At 35.7% G+C, this 13,674-nt stretch overlaps 2 protein-coding genes and 1 long non-coding RNA gene across 9 annotated transcripts in view; 1 reads left to right on the top strand and 2 right to left on the bottom strand.

The window, feature by feature from the left end:
* norpA (no receptor potential A) overlaps positions 1 to 6,514 on the bottom strand; it is a 23,755-nt gene extending 17,241 nt beyond the window's left edge. The window contains exons 1-5 of one of the 3 annotated variants that reach the window (XM_022070305.2): positions 6,496 to 6,514; positions 3,180 to 3,391; positions 2,341 to 2,400; positions 1,892 to 2,026; positions 193 to 272 (exon numbers count right to left, since the gene is read on the bottom strand). In XM_022070305.2, coding sequence (XP_021925997.1) covers positions 193 to 272; positions 1,892 to 2,026; positions 2,341 to 2,400; positions 3,180 to 3,350 — 446 coding nt within the window. In that variant the 5' untranslated portion in view covers positions 3,351 to 3,391; positions 6,496 to 6,514. Of the gene's footprint in view, positions 1 to 192; positions 273 to 405; positions 486 to 1,891; positions 2,027 to 2,340; positions 2,401 to 3,179; positions 3,392 to 5,987; positions 6,137 to 6,495 lie in introns of those variants that run through there. The other 2 variants (XM_022070306.2, XM_022070304.2) reach the window with 2 other exon arrangements.
* Positions 5,426 to 7,300, top strand: LOC110832876 (uncharacterized). Of its 2 annotated transcripts, none has more exons than XR_015537437.1 (2): positions 5,426 to 5,870; positions 6,862 to 7,300. It is a non-coding gene; the product is annotated as an uncharacterized LOC110832876 (long non-coding RNA). The 2 variants fall into 2 exon arrangements; XR_002544076.2 differs by lacking the exon at positions 5,426 to 5,870 and adding an exon at positions 6,184 to 6,282.
* LOC110832874 (growth hormone-inducible transmembrane protein) lies at positions 7,291 to 13,674 on the bottom strand. Of its 4 annotated transcripts, none has more exons than XM_087357260.1 (8): positions 13,507 to 13,674; positions 10,937 to 11,146; positions 10,730 to 10,841; positions 9,835 to 9,976; positions 9,416 to 9,591; positions 8,592 to 8,713; positions 8,132 to 8,303; positions 7,291 to 7,647 (listed from the first exon to the last, which is right to left on the bottom strand). In XM_087357260.1, exons 2-8 carry the CDS (start codon positions 11,142 to 11,144, stop codon positions 7,566 to 7,568), a joined length of 1,014 nt encoding a protein of 337 aa, XP_087213386.1. In that variant the 5' UTR covers positions 11,145 to 11,146; positions 13,507 to 13,674; the 3' UTR covers positions 7,291 to 7,565. The 4 variants fall into 4 exon arrangements, with proteins under 4 accessions (XP_087213386.1, XP_087213385.1, XP_087213388.1 ...); XM_087357259.1 differs by lacking the exon at positions 13,507 to 13,674 and adding an exon at positions 13,263 to 13,488; XM_087357262.1 differs by lacking the exon at positions 13,507 to 13,674 and adding an exon at positions 13,023 to 13,041.

Here is a 13,674-nt window from a genome sequence, read left to right as displayed (position 1 = left end):
GAATACATAGTATGTCTAACTGTCATCTGATTATTTTCCAAGGTTATAATAAAACTGCCCTTAATTTTTTACTTACTTGTAGTTTTATCACTATAATAAAGTTATAATATAAATGTAATCTTTCTTGCTGAAATTTTTGATGTGAATTTGTGTTTATACATAAGCAGGTACCAGTATTAATATTTAACTTACTGTTTCATGAGTGTAGTGCGAGCACAGATGTTGCTTATCTTGTTGTTATGTGTGACTATCCGTAAACCTTCCTGCCATGTCTACCAATCGTAACAACACATAGCAGGCGGGCAATCCATGCAACAAAAACAGTAACACCCACACACAACTAAAATTAATGACATGACACATCAACATGCTCTACATTGCTGAACAACAGATGTTCAAACTTACTGCTTCTTCAAGCACGTCATGGGGCATACATTATTTGCCTTTACATTGTGCGTGATTTTCCTGATACCCTGTAACCAGGCCTGCAGGACAAAACAATATATTTAGACAACACTAGCACCGTAATCCCGCAGTTCATGTAATCTCAAAAATGTAAATTTCATGAGATGAGAATGGGAAAAAAATTCAATGATTCTCTAAAGGTTTGTGATTCAATGTCTGGAACGATCCACCGATATATACACATATGGTTACATAGTCAAATCCCACTCCAGTTACATTTTCTTACTATTGCTTGCAATTACAAATGTTCATGTTATATTTTTAGCAATAACTTATTACTTCTACATAGAGTCTATGTAACATCTGTCAGACCTAATGTCAAAGTTTCACCATCGCCATGCTTGTAACTGTTAACTTACAAACAACATTTCATGTGTAATTTATAGGTATATTTATGATATCCCCACTCCAAATTTCACTTGCCTGCTTCAATGGTTCATTATTTACTGCTATCAAATTGAAGCTAACAAGAAGTTCTGCATGACTACCATGCTGTTTTATACCCTACAAAAACTATTGCATATTTTTGAATATATATTACCATACAACAGGACTCTACTTTAAAAGGTGCCAGTGTCACTTCCACCTCAAGTATGCCATTACTGATTGTAGGAAATTAAAATGACAGAGGCAGGCATCCAATAGAACATAATATTCATAGCAAGTTTCATAAATATCTGTCAACTGATAAAGTTCTTCTGGGTTTCTTTAAATGTTGACACCTACTGATCAGCCTACATGGTGCCAAAACCCAGAACATAAATATCGTCACCACCGTAAAACCTTGTCTGACATCTGTCAACTGGTTCAGAAGTTGGAGAGGCACACACAGATGTACAAACTCAGAAAAAACACACATGCAAATAATCACACACACAAAGTATACTGATCTCATAAGCCCATTTTTTCTCTTATGAATGGAAAGTAGGCCAAAATGAGCACTATTTACACTCATTGAGTCAGGCTCTTATAACCACATCATGATATAGTGAAGCATGAACACAACCTCCATGTCTGAAAGGTAGCTGTGAATATATCTAATTAGCAGTTGCAGACAGTCAATATGGAATGGTCCTCCAGCTTGGGGTTTGGGTATATACCAATAATACTTCACCACAAAACAGAGACCTCTGGGGATACAAATAAATAATTATGGATAGTCAGCAAATGGTATTCCAGCATGGGTCTTGATAAAGCCTCAGAACTGGACACATTCTTTGGAACAATCTAAAGCACGTTTGAAGGACATATCAACGACATGCCTGGGACTCTCTTTACAGAGCTGTGAGCAGTGAAGTATTGTATGTCACTACAGATAAAAGTTTTTACAAACAAACTACCTTTACCAATCACACTGTTTAATTTATTTAATATTTTCAAAATGTTATTTTATTAACAAGTACAACAAAAACAAGCATACACATACCTTTGCAGTCTCTACATCTGGACAAACTACATGCTGATAATTAATGTTGATGTAGTCAGTTCCACTGCAAATGGTGAGTGACCGTTCTTCCACATTGTCTCCCAACTTCATCAGGGTGTTATTCAGCTTCTCATTCTGCAAAACAGTCATCATACATGTATGACTTCAGCTTTTGGGTGAGAGCATCATGGAATATATGATGTCAACCAACATTTTGGCATCTGCAATGTTTACTGAAATGTTGGTTAACACCAAATATTTGATGCAACTCTCATCCAACAGCCAAAGTTATATATTGAACTCCAGCCGCGAAAACCTACGGAGAAGAGTCATCAGACAGCTTCAACTCCACCACAATGTAAATAACTATTTTTCAGTGGTGAAGGATGCTACAGTAAGTTCAGTCTACATTATTAGATCTTCAGAGTTATAAAGGATAATAGACACACCTTTGGAAGTCCACCTGCACGAATGTCGCTTACTTGACACAGCTCAATGACATCACCATCCTGAAAAATTTACCTCAAGATCAATTATTAAATACTGACAAACTGAATCAAAGCATCACACAAAGTATTACAAAAGCAGAGAGAACTCAGTTTTACTAACACTGCAATCAATGTCCATATGCCTATGCACCGTGCCATCAACAAATATTGACGAAGGTTTGAAGAATGATCTATTTAATGTATATCCCTAGTATTTTTGTGAAGGTACTGAGAAAACCTAAAAAAAACTGTCATGATAGCTGGCCTCTGTGTAGGAAATTGAAGCTCATATTTCCAGAATACTATAAAGTGTTTCTAGAGTTCTGGAAGCATCTATTCACATGCTTGGTTTGTCCATGTTACAGCAGTTTGTTGGAGGTAATTGTAAAATCAAAGATAACTTATGATTTAGAAAAGATCTGTTGACAAAATTTCAGTATATGTATTCACCTCCATAAAAGCAACCATAACTGTGCCATCATTCATCATTAATAACTGAATGACATCACTGTTCTCACAAAATTGACAACTGAATAACTATGTGCTAGGGCAGCATTTCTCAACCTATGGTACACGTACCACTGGTGGTACGTGAACTAATTAAGAAAATCTAAAGTTAATATTAACATAAATAACAGTTTTCCCTGAACGCATTTGGTTAGTGGTACATTTAATGTGATAAATTAGAATTAGTGGTAAACCAGTGAAAAAGGTTGAGAACCCCTGTGCTATGGGATTCCATGACAAACAGGGTTCCCATCATTCTGCTTGTCAATCAAGACTTGTATATGGTTACTTACACGAGCCTCACTCTTCCAGTAGATGAAAAATCCATATTCATCCACCCTAAAGAGACACTTTGATTCGTATTCTATATTTTCCTTTTCCTCTGTCCACCGTTCAAAATAACACCCTTGTAACAGTGGCTCTGGCACTGGGATATGCCAGCTGAACTCAAAACGCTTGGTCATGCCTTCTGAGGCAGCTCAATCACGCCATTCTCAGAAATTTTCTGCAAACAAAAATTACACACCTAAACTTAAAACTGCATGCAAGATTTGGTACAAACATTTTGATTTATTTATTTTATGTTAACCTCATGCAGTAGGTTCCTTGTCACCATGCACAGTACCTCACCAGGTAGCCTGTACATAAGAAAAGTAATAGTAAACATGTTGAATTAGCAACTGCAGACAGGTGATGAAGGATTGTCATACAGCTTTAAAGATGGTCATTGAATAGAAAACACACAGGCTGACAAATTAAAAAACTTTCAACTATTATCACAGGCAATTGATAAAAAGAGAAATAACATCCTGTATGCATATTAAGCTTCATAGAGGCTGGAGAAATGAAGGAAGTGAGCATGAGTAATTGAGTCATGCCTGTAATTAAGGAAATGTAATAAAGGTTTGAATTCTACTTCCTGTGGATATGAATTTTCTTTCCTGTATTTACTGATAATGTTTCATTTCCCACCAGCTACACCGTAAATGTTATTTACACACTTTTCCCATTGATATACATACAGAATAGCTTTCATTCGTAAAGGCGTACCACTAGACCCCAGTGCCTTGCTCATCAAAGAATTCTCCACCTTTTATGGAATCAAAAGGTTCAATAAAATTTCTGGCAACAAGCCACGTCAGTTGTGAACAAAAGTTCAACATTCAGAGACCACTCACATCTTACAGAGTCCAAAGGTTCATTACTGTGTTCACAAGAGCCTACCAGTAGACTCTATTCTGGCTGAAGGTAGAAGACAACTCAAAAGACATAGGCACAAAGGAGACTAGTAACAAAATGCATCTAAAGGATATATTGTGGGGGAGTGTGGACTAGTTTCATGTGGCTCAAGTTTGGCACTGGTAGCAGACTTCCTTAAAAATGGTAATAAACCTTTGAATTCAACAAAAAAATTTGGAACTGCTTGAGTGACTGATAGACTACCAGCTTCTCAAGAAGAATCCTGTTCCATGGAAGTAGATACTTCATTTAAATACATTTTAATAGCCCAACTAGTTAATGGATTTACTAAATGCAATAAGAAAGTATGTCCCACGCCGTAGCCACATGGTCTGAGGCATCATGCTTTGGACTGGCGATACGGAATGCGCGCTGGTTCGAGTCTGGGGGGAGAAGAAATTTTCTCATGAGCTTTCGACCAGCGTATGGGACCAGTGCCAACTCAGCATCGTGAGGAAATTGGGGAGCTACAATAAGTAGCGTAATCCGGTCAGGAAAGCTACAATGGCTGGGGGCTCGTCGTGCTGACCACATGTCACCCTATATCTGGTTGGATGATCGTTCACCTCTGCTAGGCATGTGAACGTGAGGCCAGCAGCCAGCTAGTCGGCTTTGGCTCTCTGGAGCTGTTACGCCACGGATTTAATTTAATTTAATAAGAAAGTATCAATATGGGACAGCTTCCAGTGATATACTGTTAACACAAGTTTTATAAAAAAAACAATTATATTGACATCCATGGTAGAGGATTCTTTTGCACCCCTGAAAACTGCACATAATCTTAAAATAATAGTTTCCATACTGTCTGGGGCTACATAGCAGCCAGTGAAATGGAAGACCAACCGTGAACAGCAAATATTGAAGCATCATATGGACCTCTGATTTAACTGATTAAAGTTGTGATCAAGTATTCATTTACTAGAAATAAACCCACCACTAATTTTAGTTTTCTTTACTAAATCAGATTAGGTTATGAGGCAGCACATTACTTATAATGGTAACATTTATTTTTATGTGAATGCTAGCACCAATGTTTTATTGCATGCAAGAACAACAAATATAACTCTCCATTACAGATAATAAAGTCAAAGTTGCCCTGTGCTTTAAAGATACAGTGAACAAGGCTATATATCCTTTACCACAGTAAACAATCAGCTTTACACTCATGATGAAAGATTCCTGGGTAGATACCAAAGCTATTCCGAACACAGTGACAATGAAAAAAGTCCCAATTCTCGTACGGGGAAGTCATCCATTTCTTAACATATGCAACTGTAGAGAACACCTAAATTAACGACCTCAACTACAGTACTGCAAAACGAGGGATATAACAAGTTTCACTTCATAATTATTCACGACTAGTTTTTATTTTTGTAATTAAAAAATCACGTTCAAAAGAATGTTAAAATTCAGTAACATTTTAACGAATCATTCAACATAGCTTTTAATCCGAGAAAAAATAGTCAACCGGCAAAGCCGATACGGACACTCCACATTAATTCAAAAGTCCCGGAAACTCTTGGAAGTCTCATTTCTGACTTTCAATGTGAGGCATGGGGATTGTAATGTAGATTACATGCGGGACTTACCTTTTACAATGTTCGATTCATTTTAATTTATTAATAACACTAACATTTGAAAAATTAAATGTCTTACTCGTACACTTAACCCTTTTTAACTGCCACAAAATGGAATACCTCTGAAAACGAAAAGTGTAAGGAGCAACCTTACATTGGAAATATAAGGCAAGTAAAAATGTAAATATTAACAAAACGGATAAGTATGCACGTCAGAATCAAATTAAATACGCCAAAACTGGATAGCTGCAACGACAACATTCGAATTAAATATTGTATACGTACCATATGATGGACATGAAGATATAATGTGTTTCCATCTGTGTAAAAATAAGTAATCTACCAATCACATTTTCACAAACAGCCTCAAAACACCAACTTCCTACTTCTGTGTTTGTTAGTCGGATTCAATTTTCTTCGATCAACAGCCTTCGTAAAATATACATAATTCACGCATGCGCAATTAGGCTAATTCTGAGAGCTTAGTCCGTTCCACAAACGACATCCTCAAAGATACTCCATCCTTTTAAATATTCCACAATTTGCAGCTACATATCCTACAGTACATATGAACAGCAAGGTAATATGATAGGGTTCCCTCTGGTTATAAGCACTGGAGAAAAGTCATCCAAATGTTTTAGTACCCCATGTTAGTAATGTTAAAAAATTTAGCATAAAATACCAGTTACATTGCAGCATATCACATATTCCACTTCTGAAGCTGTCGACATGCCTTGAAAGGAATCTAGGTGTTGTGAAGACTTACAGTTTCTGGCAATCACATTATCCTTACCTCTAACAGTAATCTTGTTTGCATACATCCCAGATACTTGCACTTCAGTGTGCTTACAGTATGTCACAATTCATAGCATACTGATTATATAATCAAAGTTCAAAGGTTTCTGACGACGATGAAAGGCATACCTTTTACATAGTCGTATTTCACCCAAAGATGGAAACAGAACCAACTTCTGAAACATAGTTTTAATAATACCTAGCTGGTGGCTAAGCCCAGAAAAGCAATTCATTATAGTATACTACTTGATTTTGTCTACTGCAAAATCTGTATAAATGTAAACAAGAGGTTTCAGAATAACACCTCAAACCAATGACAAGAAGTCTGTATAAGTATCTTGATTTTCACCTAATTTCTTTTCAGATTTACTCAGCAATTAATGTCGTTTGCACCATTAAAGTATGCCAGCTGATCAATGGAAAAAGCAGTGCAATGTACAAGGGTTATTTGCTCCAAGCCAATCACATTATTATTCACATGCCCAGTAAAAGAAATATATTTGAGGCCACTTTGCTGTTCTTTCGTAACACCCCAAAAAGTACACTATTACTGACAAAGAAGACTGCCATGGGACATGATGTTGGAGGCAGCAAGCACTTCTGAAACACCGGTAAACTTCTACCAGACTACAGGGAGCAACAACCCAGAAAACAGACATCTTCAAGAGGAGTACTTACTATTGGACAGAGGAGGTGGCTTTGTCATACAAGCTGGTGAAAACATCACCAGATGATTTTTTTAAATCCTTAACATGTAGTAGAGAGTCACATGTTAGTTAAAATAAAAATGTAATTATGCAGTTTTTACAGAATTTATATTTTGTAGTGTTTACATATTTCTGAAATGTACAATGGCAGAAAAGATATTCTGTACACAATTAATACTTCCATGAATCTAATGTTTAATTCATTATGAAATGGAAAGGTTTCTCAGTCTTCATGTTGTCACACTAAAATATTTGGTTATCTAAATAATATGTATTTGGAATTACAATGTCACATAACATTTTAGACAGTATGTTCTAAATTCGCAGTGCAGTCATAAATACTTAAAAAATAATTATATGTTCATTTCCTCCTGTTGCCAGATGCCATAATTGATGCGATACGAATGAAGATGTTAATGGTATCCAGGTAGATGGAAATTGACCTGTAAACAAAGAAAACATATTAATCACTCTTGAAGCCATTACCTTGGCAAAGTACACCTCTGTTTCTATTGTCTGTAATTTTAAGTAATTTCTATCAAAACAAGTACCAGCTACTTACCAGCAATCTCCAAATATGTTGTAATACTTTAATGTAAGGAATCTACTTTAATATAATAGGACAAAAGCCATCATTCTTTCTGTAAGACTCATGGGAGACAAACAAAATTCTGAAGTTTCCACACCTTCTGGACATATTTCTTTAAAATATATTTTGATATCTTCCTACAGCGCCACAAGAAGATGAATACAAATGATTACTACAGCAGTAGGCTATATTAAAATTATGAGGACTTTATTTGACAAAACAGTTTTGCTGAAATAATACATATTGTTGGTCACATACCATTCCAGCAACTTGCAATTTTAGTGAATATAAACATGGCAATACCTTTCATGCATATATTGAAACACAGAGCTACTTACGCATTAACAGGGTCAAATGGATGTGAAGCATACATTGGATAAATCTCAGCAGCACGGATTATTCTCTGCGTATCATACAAAAGAAATCCAGAGAACAACACGAGGCCACCATACATAGCAATGGAGTACAGACCAGCTCCAAGGACAGTTGTAGGTGGTAGAAACATAGACCCTGGAAGAAATTAATTTGTTCCTATTACAAGAATTCAGTAGTGGAAAAGCACACTGGAAGCTAACCACATGAATTAACATGAAATTATGAGCAATTCAAACAGTACTTCTTTCAATACAAAATATAGGGACCTGGTAGCCTCAGAAAGGACACTGAACTTTCATTCAGAGGTTTTTAATTGTACTGCCAGTCAGTCCTGAATGAACATTAGGAGAAATACTGCCACTCCAACCTGTTCAGTAGTGTGATAACAATTAGTACAGGTTAATTTATTATATAAGAACTTACCAAGAGAAGATGCAAAAACTACCCCTAAACCAATTGCCAATGGCCCACCAATACTGAGAAACTTTTCACTTGGTGCACAGACAGCAACAGCTGAGAGACCACCTACCACACCAGCAGTATACCTGGAAGGTAAAAATACTTTAAATTACCATAATTTTCTGCAGGCATTCTCCATTTTCCAACACACACAGAATCTATCCACTACCCAAACTTGTTGGCAAGTCAAAATACAAACAAAAATGATAATAAAACTGAGCTACTGACTCACTTGACATAAATTCTGACATTATACAATTTTAAATTTTACTAAATAGTTCATATGCCCAAATTTTAAACAAATGGTTATTATTTTCATCACTGAAATTCAAGTTCAGTGAACATTTCTGTTTGCCAAACAAAAATGCCAAATGAAGACAAGCTTAAGACTTTTTAAGGCTGTGAAACTTACATATATCTTAGGAAGTTATTTGGAATACTTGGTGTAACCCACTGACTTACATGACACCCAAAGTTTGACCTTGTTCTTTAATGACGCAGAAAAATGAAAAAGCTCTATATCCCTAGAAATGTACTGTTCATATAAATCACAACATATAGCAAAGGCAAAATAAACAAGAATTTCCAGGCAGAATTCATAAAGCCCACTTTTCTATTACAGAGTTACTATAGTTAATTCCTCACCACACCCACACGGGTAATTTACTACTGGAGAACAACCATTCCCTTTAAAATCTGGTATCAAAGACCCAGAATTCTAGGAGCTTAACTTTGCTATTCCCTGTATAAGCTTTTGTGGCTTCTTAACCATAAATAGATGAACTCACCAAGCAGCCCGTACAATCAGGGGACCTCCTATGAAGCACAATGGAGCAACAACTGCACCCAAAACAGCAGTGTGAGCTATCCAAGCAAGCTGCTTGGCACCAAAACCTTCCTTATATGGAATATTATGTACAACCATGCCAGTTCCAATCATAGCTGCCAATGTTCCTGCCAAAGACTGGAGAAAAATAAAAAAACAAAGCACATAAATGCAAAGCGCAAATAATAACTGATATCCATTAATAAATTACATGAAAATTTTACCAATTAGTAAAAGACAAACTCTGAAAAACAGAAATGTGTAAGGAAAAAGTCATATCAATGTATGCAGAAGAAACTTGGACAGACAGACACACATGTGTTCATTTCACACACATCATGCTAAGAATGCATAATAACAGGAATTTATCACAATACTCACTAGAAATGAGGACTTTGTCATAAATCGCATGAGTGCTGGTGAGCGAAATGCTGCTGTAGCAGTGACTGCTGTTAAAGCAAGTGAACCTCCAAAATAGATGTATGTGTCCTTGATTCGTTTCTGAACATAATCTGGCCATAACCTGCCACAAACAGAAATTCTTTCATCATATACAAAGACCACAGAGTTTCAACTGCCCAGAACTAAATAAACACCATATATGCACAAATGTGATGCATACCCCATTTTTTAAAGGTCAAAGTGAAAATAAAAATCTTTGACAATTTAGTTATACAAAATCAAATAAATAGTTTTTAAACACAAAAACTATAAATGTATTAAATAAATATTTCTCAGAAATATTCAATGAAATTTCTTTACATGTTAATTTTATAAAATTTAATTTGAAGTCTGTATGTAGTTATATAAGTTATAATTCATTTTCACAAATTAAATTTTAAACTTAATCACCACAATTCTTTTATTGTTATTGCAACATAAGTGTAGATGAAAATAAACATATTCAGTGATACCTTCTAATAAAATGCCTAACACAACTGAACATGTGTCAATATAATGAAAAGCAAATATTTCAGATATGTTTGGAAGGGAAAAGAAGCATATTATGTTTTGGCAACTACAATTTGTACATATTAGAAACCAGAATCCATATATGCAAAGTGATGATTCAATAAAACTTCTGCATATATCAATCTACCTTCTATCATCTGAAGGACATAATTATATAAAAAATATATGGACATCATTATTCAGATACAAATCTGGGAGATGTAGGTTCCTTTCCAGAAGGTGGATCAAACAAGATAGTGGATGGGTGAAAATGTGTTATGCATAAACAGACAAAGCTGTGACATATGACAGCTGTTGCACTTACATTGCACGATCAATTGCTCCACTTTCATTAGCAAGTCCCAAGCCATAATAGCACAGTGCACCAAGACCAAGTGCTGCTCCTCCGGCTACTGCTCCCTTCCCAATATTGAATGCTGGAAATCAACACACAGATGCAGCCAAACTAAGCTTATAAAAAGGCAGGATTTAAGGTTTCCATGAGAAATTGAATATGACATTCAGTCCTTACCTGTTTCACCAGCTGGTGCCATAGCTCTTTCCCTAAGTGTCCGTCGCCTGGATACACGATGAAAGGTATTTTGGGCATCATCAGCAAATGTGCGGATCAAATATTTGGACACTGATGGTCGTATTAATGGTACTGACTTAGAAAGAGATGCTTTTATCACAGGTGTTAAGGAGCCCTGGCTCAGCTTCATACATGACATAAGAATCATTGCTAGAAAAAATAAATACAAATCCACATAAAATATGTGAGGAAGAATATGAGCACCTAATAGAAGGGGATGAGGCAACAGCCTATAAATTAACAAAAGAAACACACTTTCCTTTTTCATGAGCACATGCCAGATGTCACTGAAAAAGTTGACAGTGCAACTATGGTTCCGGAGAACCTGACGTAAATACATCTCTGTAATGTAATGAAATGTAATATAATAATTCTTATATAAGATAAGTACTTGTGATATTCTAAAATGTTTTTACCAGCACAAAATTATCTAGTCTATGACGCACTTCTTCTACAACCGATTCACAGCTCAGCTCTTTCCGAAATAACGAAAGCAGATTGTTGACGGCAGTAATGTAACACAACAATCCCGAGTAAACAGATGACAGTTTCTTATGTAACATAACAATACATGCAAACTGACCATTGTTGTCAGCCCATATTTCACATTGTTGATATGGATCTTACACGTTTTCCTTTAACTTTTTTGTTGAATGACCCTTCCATATAGACGTATTTACGTAAGAAAATTATGCTCTTTATCCTATGCATTTAACACACAATCCTCTATCAACCAAGAACCAGATATTCAAGAATACTAAAATATGGGAAACTAATAAATAAGATATAATTTGAAACCTTTACCCAGTACTTCACTATTTTTAGCATGCATTACAAACCTACTGGTAAACTATGAACACAGTTCAATCAAGTCCACATCCTTGCATGCTATTTTGATAATATTAATTAATATTATCCTTCAATTTATGCCCATGAATCCCAAGTAATCTCCCTTCAAGTTTCCCAACTTTGATGACTGCTAACAATGGTAATTGTTCCTATAACTATCAAGTCTTGCCAAATGTGTTGGCAATGGATTTCCATATATATAACCGCATATCATAAAGTTACATCAAAACATTTTATACAGTGAGGAGTGAATCTTTCAAAAACATTACATTTATATTGAGATCTCCTGTTGAACACTATATACCTAAACATTTGGTAATTATGAGTTGGATATCATAAAAGCTCGTCTATATCAAAACTTCAAAATGAATCGTGACAGAAGATGGCTGACTTCTGGATAGTAGCACTGTGTAGTCTGGTAGAAGTTTACCAACATTTTGTCATTTGATAAATATGAGTGCTCAGTTTCATGTTGTGGATGCTTCACCCTCAAGGAACAAACACCAGTATGCAATGGACAGTAGGCTAGGAAGACCCCCAAGTCAGTCTCAATATGGAGATGAGAAAAATCCTTGTGCCTAGCAAAACTTGACTTACAGTCATCCATCCTGCAGCCTGTCACTGCAGTGGCAAAACTGTCCTGTACCATCAGTAGTGTATCATGTCATCTCAAAAAGCACACTATATCACTGTCAATGTGATATTATTAAAGTATAATTAATGTTGATACCCTGAAGCACTCCCACTTCTGAAAACTTTATGTAAATATTAAAATATAAATGCTTCAAGAGAATTGAAACCAAGATCACATAACCTATACAGAATTTCTTAAAATTCTTTCCCTAAAAGTTACAAAAAAAAAGCTGGGTCACTACAGCCATGTCAGGATATTATGCTCCAAAAGTGAATCAAACACAGAAGACTTGAGCTGATTCGTTGCTGGTTCATGGCATTCTTCAATATAAAACTGAACTACTTTTACTGCAAGATCAATCGGGTTAGGTATGAAGCCCTAACATAAGTCACTACATGATGTGCTGCTTGGTCAGGGCCATAGCACACCTAATGGGATGGAGATAAATGGATATTTTGCAATGCTACGATGATAATTATCCGAAAAAACAGAAGAACTTTGAGAAAAACGTGCTAGTGTTATTTCACATAACACAAATCTCACTTGAAATCACGCGCAACTGAACACAGGTTTCAGCTGTAAAAAGCCACTGTTAACCGTCTGAGCTATGACATGATCTCGCAAGTCTTCCGATACATAAATCCTCGTCGATGGTGGAATTATATGGCACAAAACACAATTGTTTTGGAGAAAAGTAATACGAATATGATGCAATGGCATTAAAATGTTCCTACATCTACACTTCAGTTTTGTATATTCGTGTTTCAATGAGGCATTACTTACTAATTTCTTATTAATTCTCCGGTTCGGCTATAGTACAGGTTAAATTAATTTGTGTAATCACTATAAATTAACCACGGTTCAGCACAGCAGTATATTTTACTGTTATTGCGTGTTTGTTATATCTACGCACTACAAGTTCACTGCAGTTGCTCGATTGTGCTACCATCTATATATCTCTATTTGTTGGTAAGAAAAATAAGCTATCCACAGTAAAAGTGAAAAATTGGTTACTCATAGCACATACTGTATATGGTAGTCTCTAGTGTGGACTGAAAAATAATTTAGAATTTCTTAATGCACAACATAGTGCACCATGTCTATAAACTTCAGATATCATCTGCGACACTTAATCCAAATTTTACACTATTGTCATAATCGATACTTCAGAGGTATTCATCCTCTTCCCTGATCA

This window comes from Zootermopsis nevadensis, unplaced genomic scaffold (genome assembly GCF_977971745.1).
Source record: "Zootermopsis nevadensis isolate Lab colony 2312 unplaced genomic scaffold, Znev_1.0 Znev_ptg000028l, whole genome shotgun sequence".
Lineage (NCBI taxonomy): Eukaryota > Metazoa > Arthropoda > Insecta > Blattodea > Termopsidae > Zootermopsis > Zootermopsis nevadensis.
The sequence above is the reverse complement of the archived record's forward strand: the minus strand, read 5'-3'. Positions and strand labels throughout refer to the sequence as shown.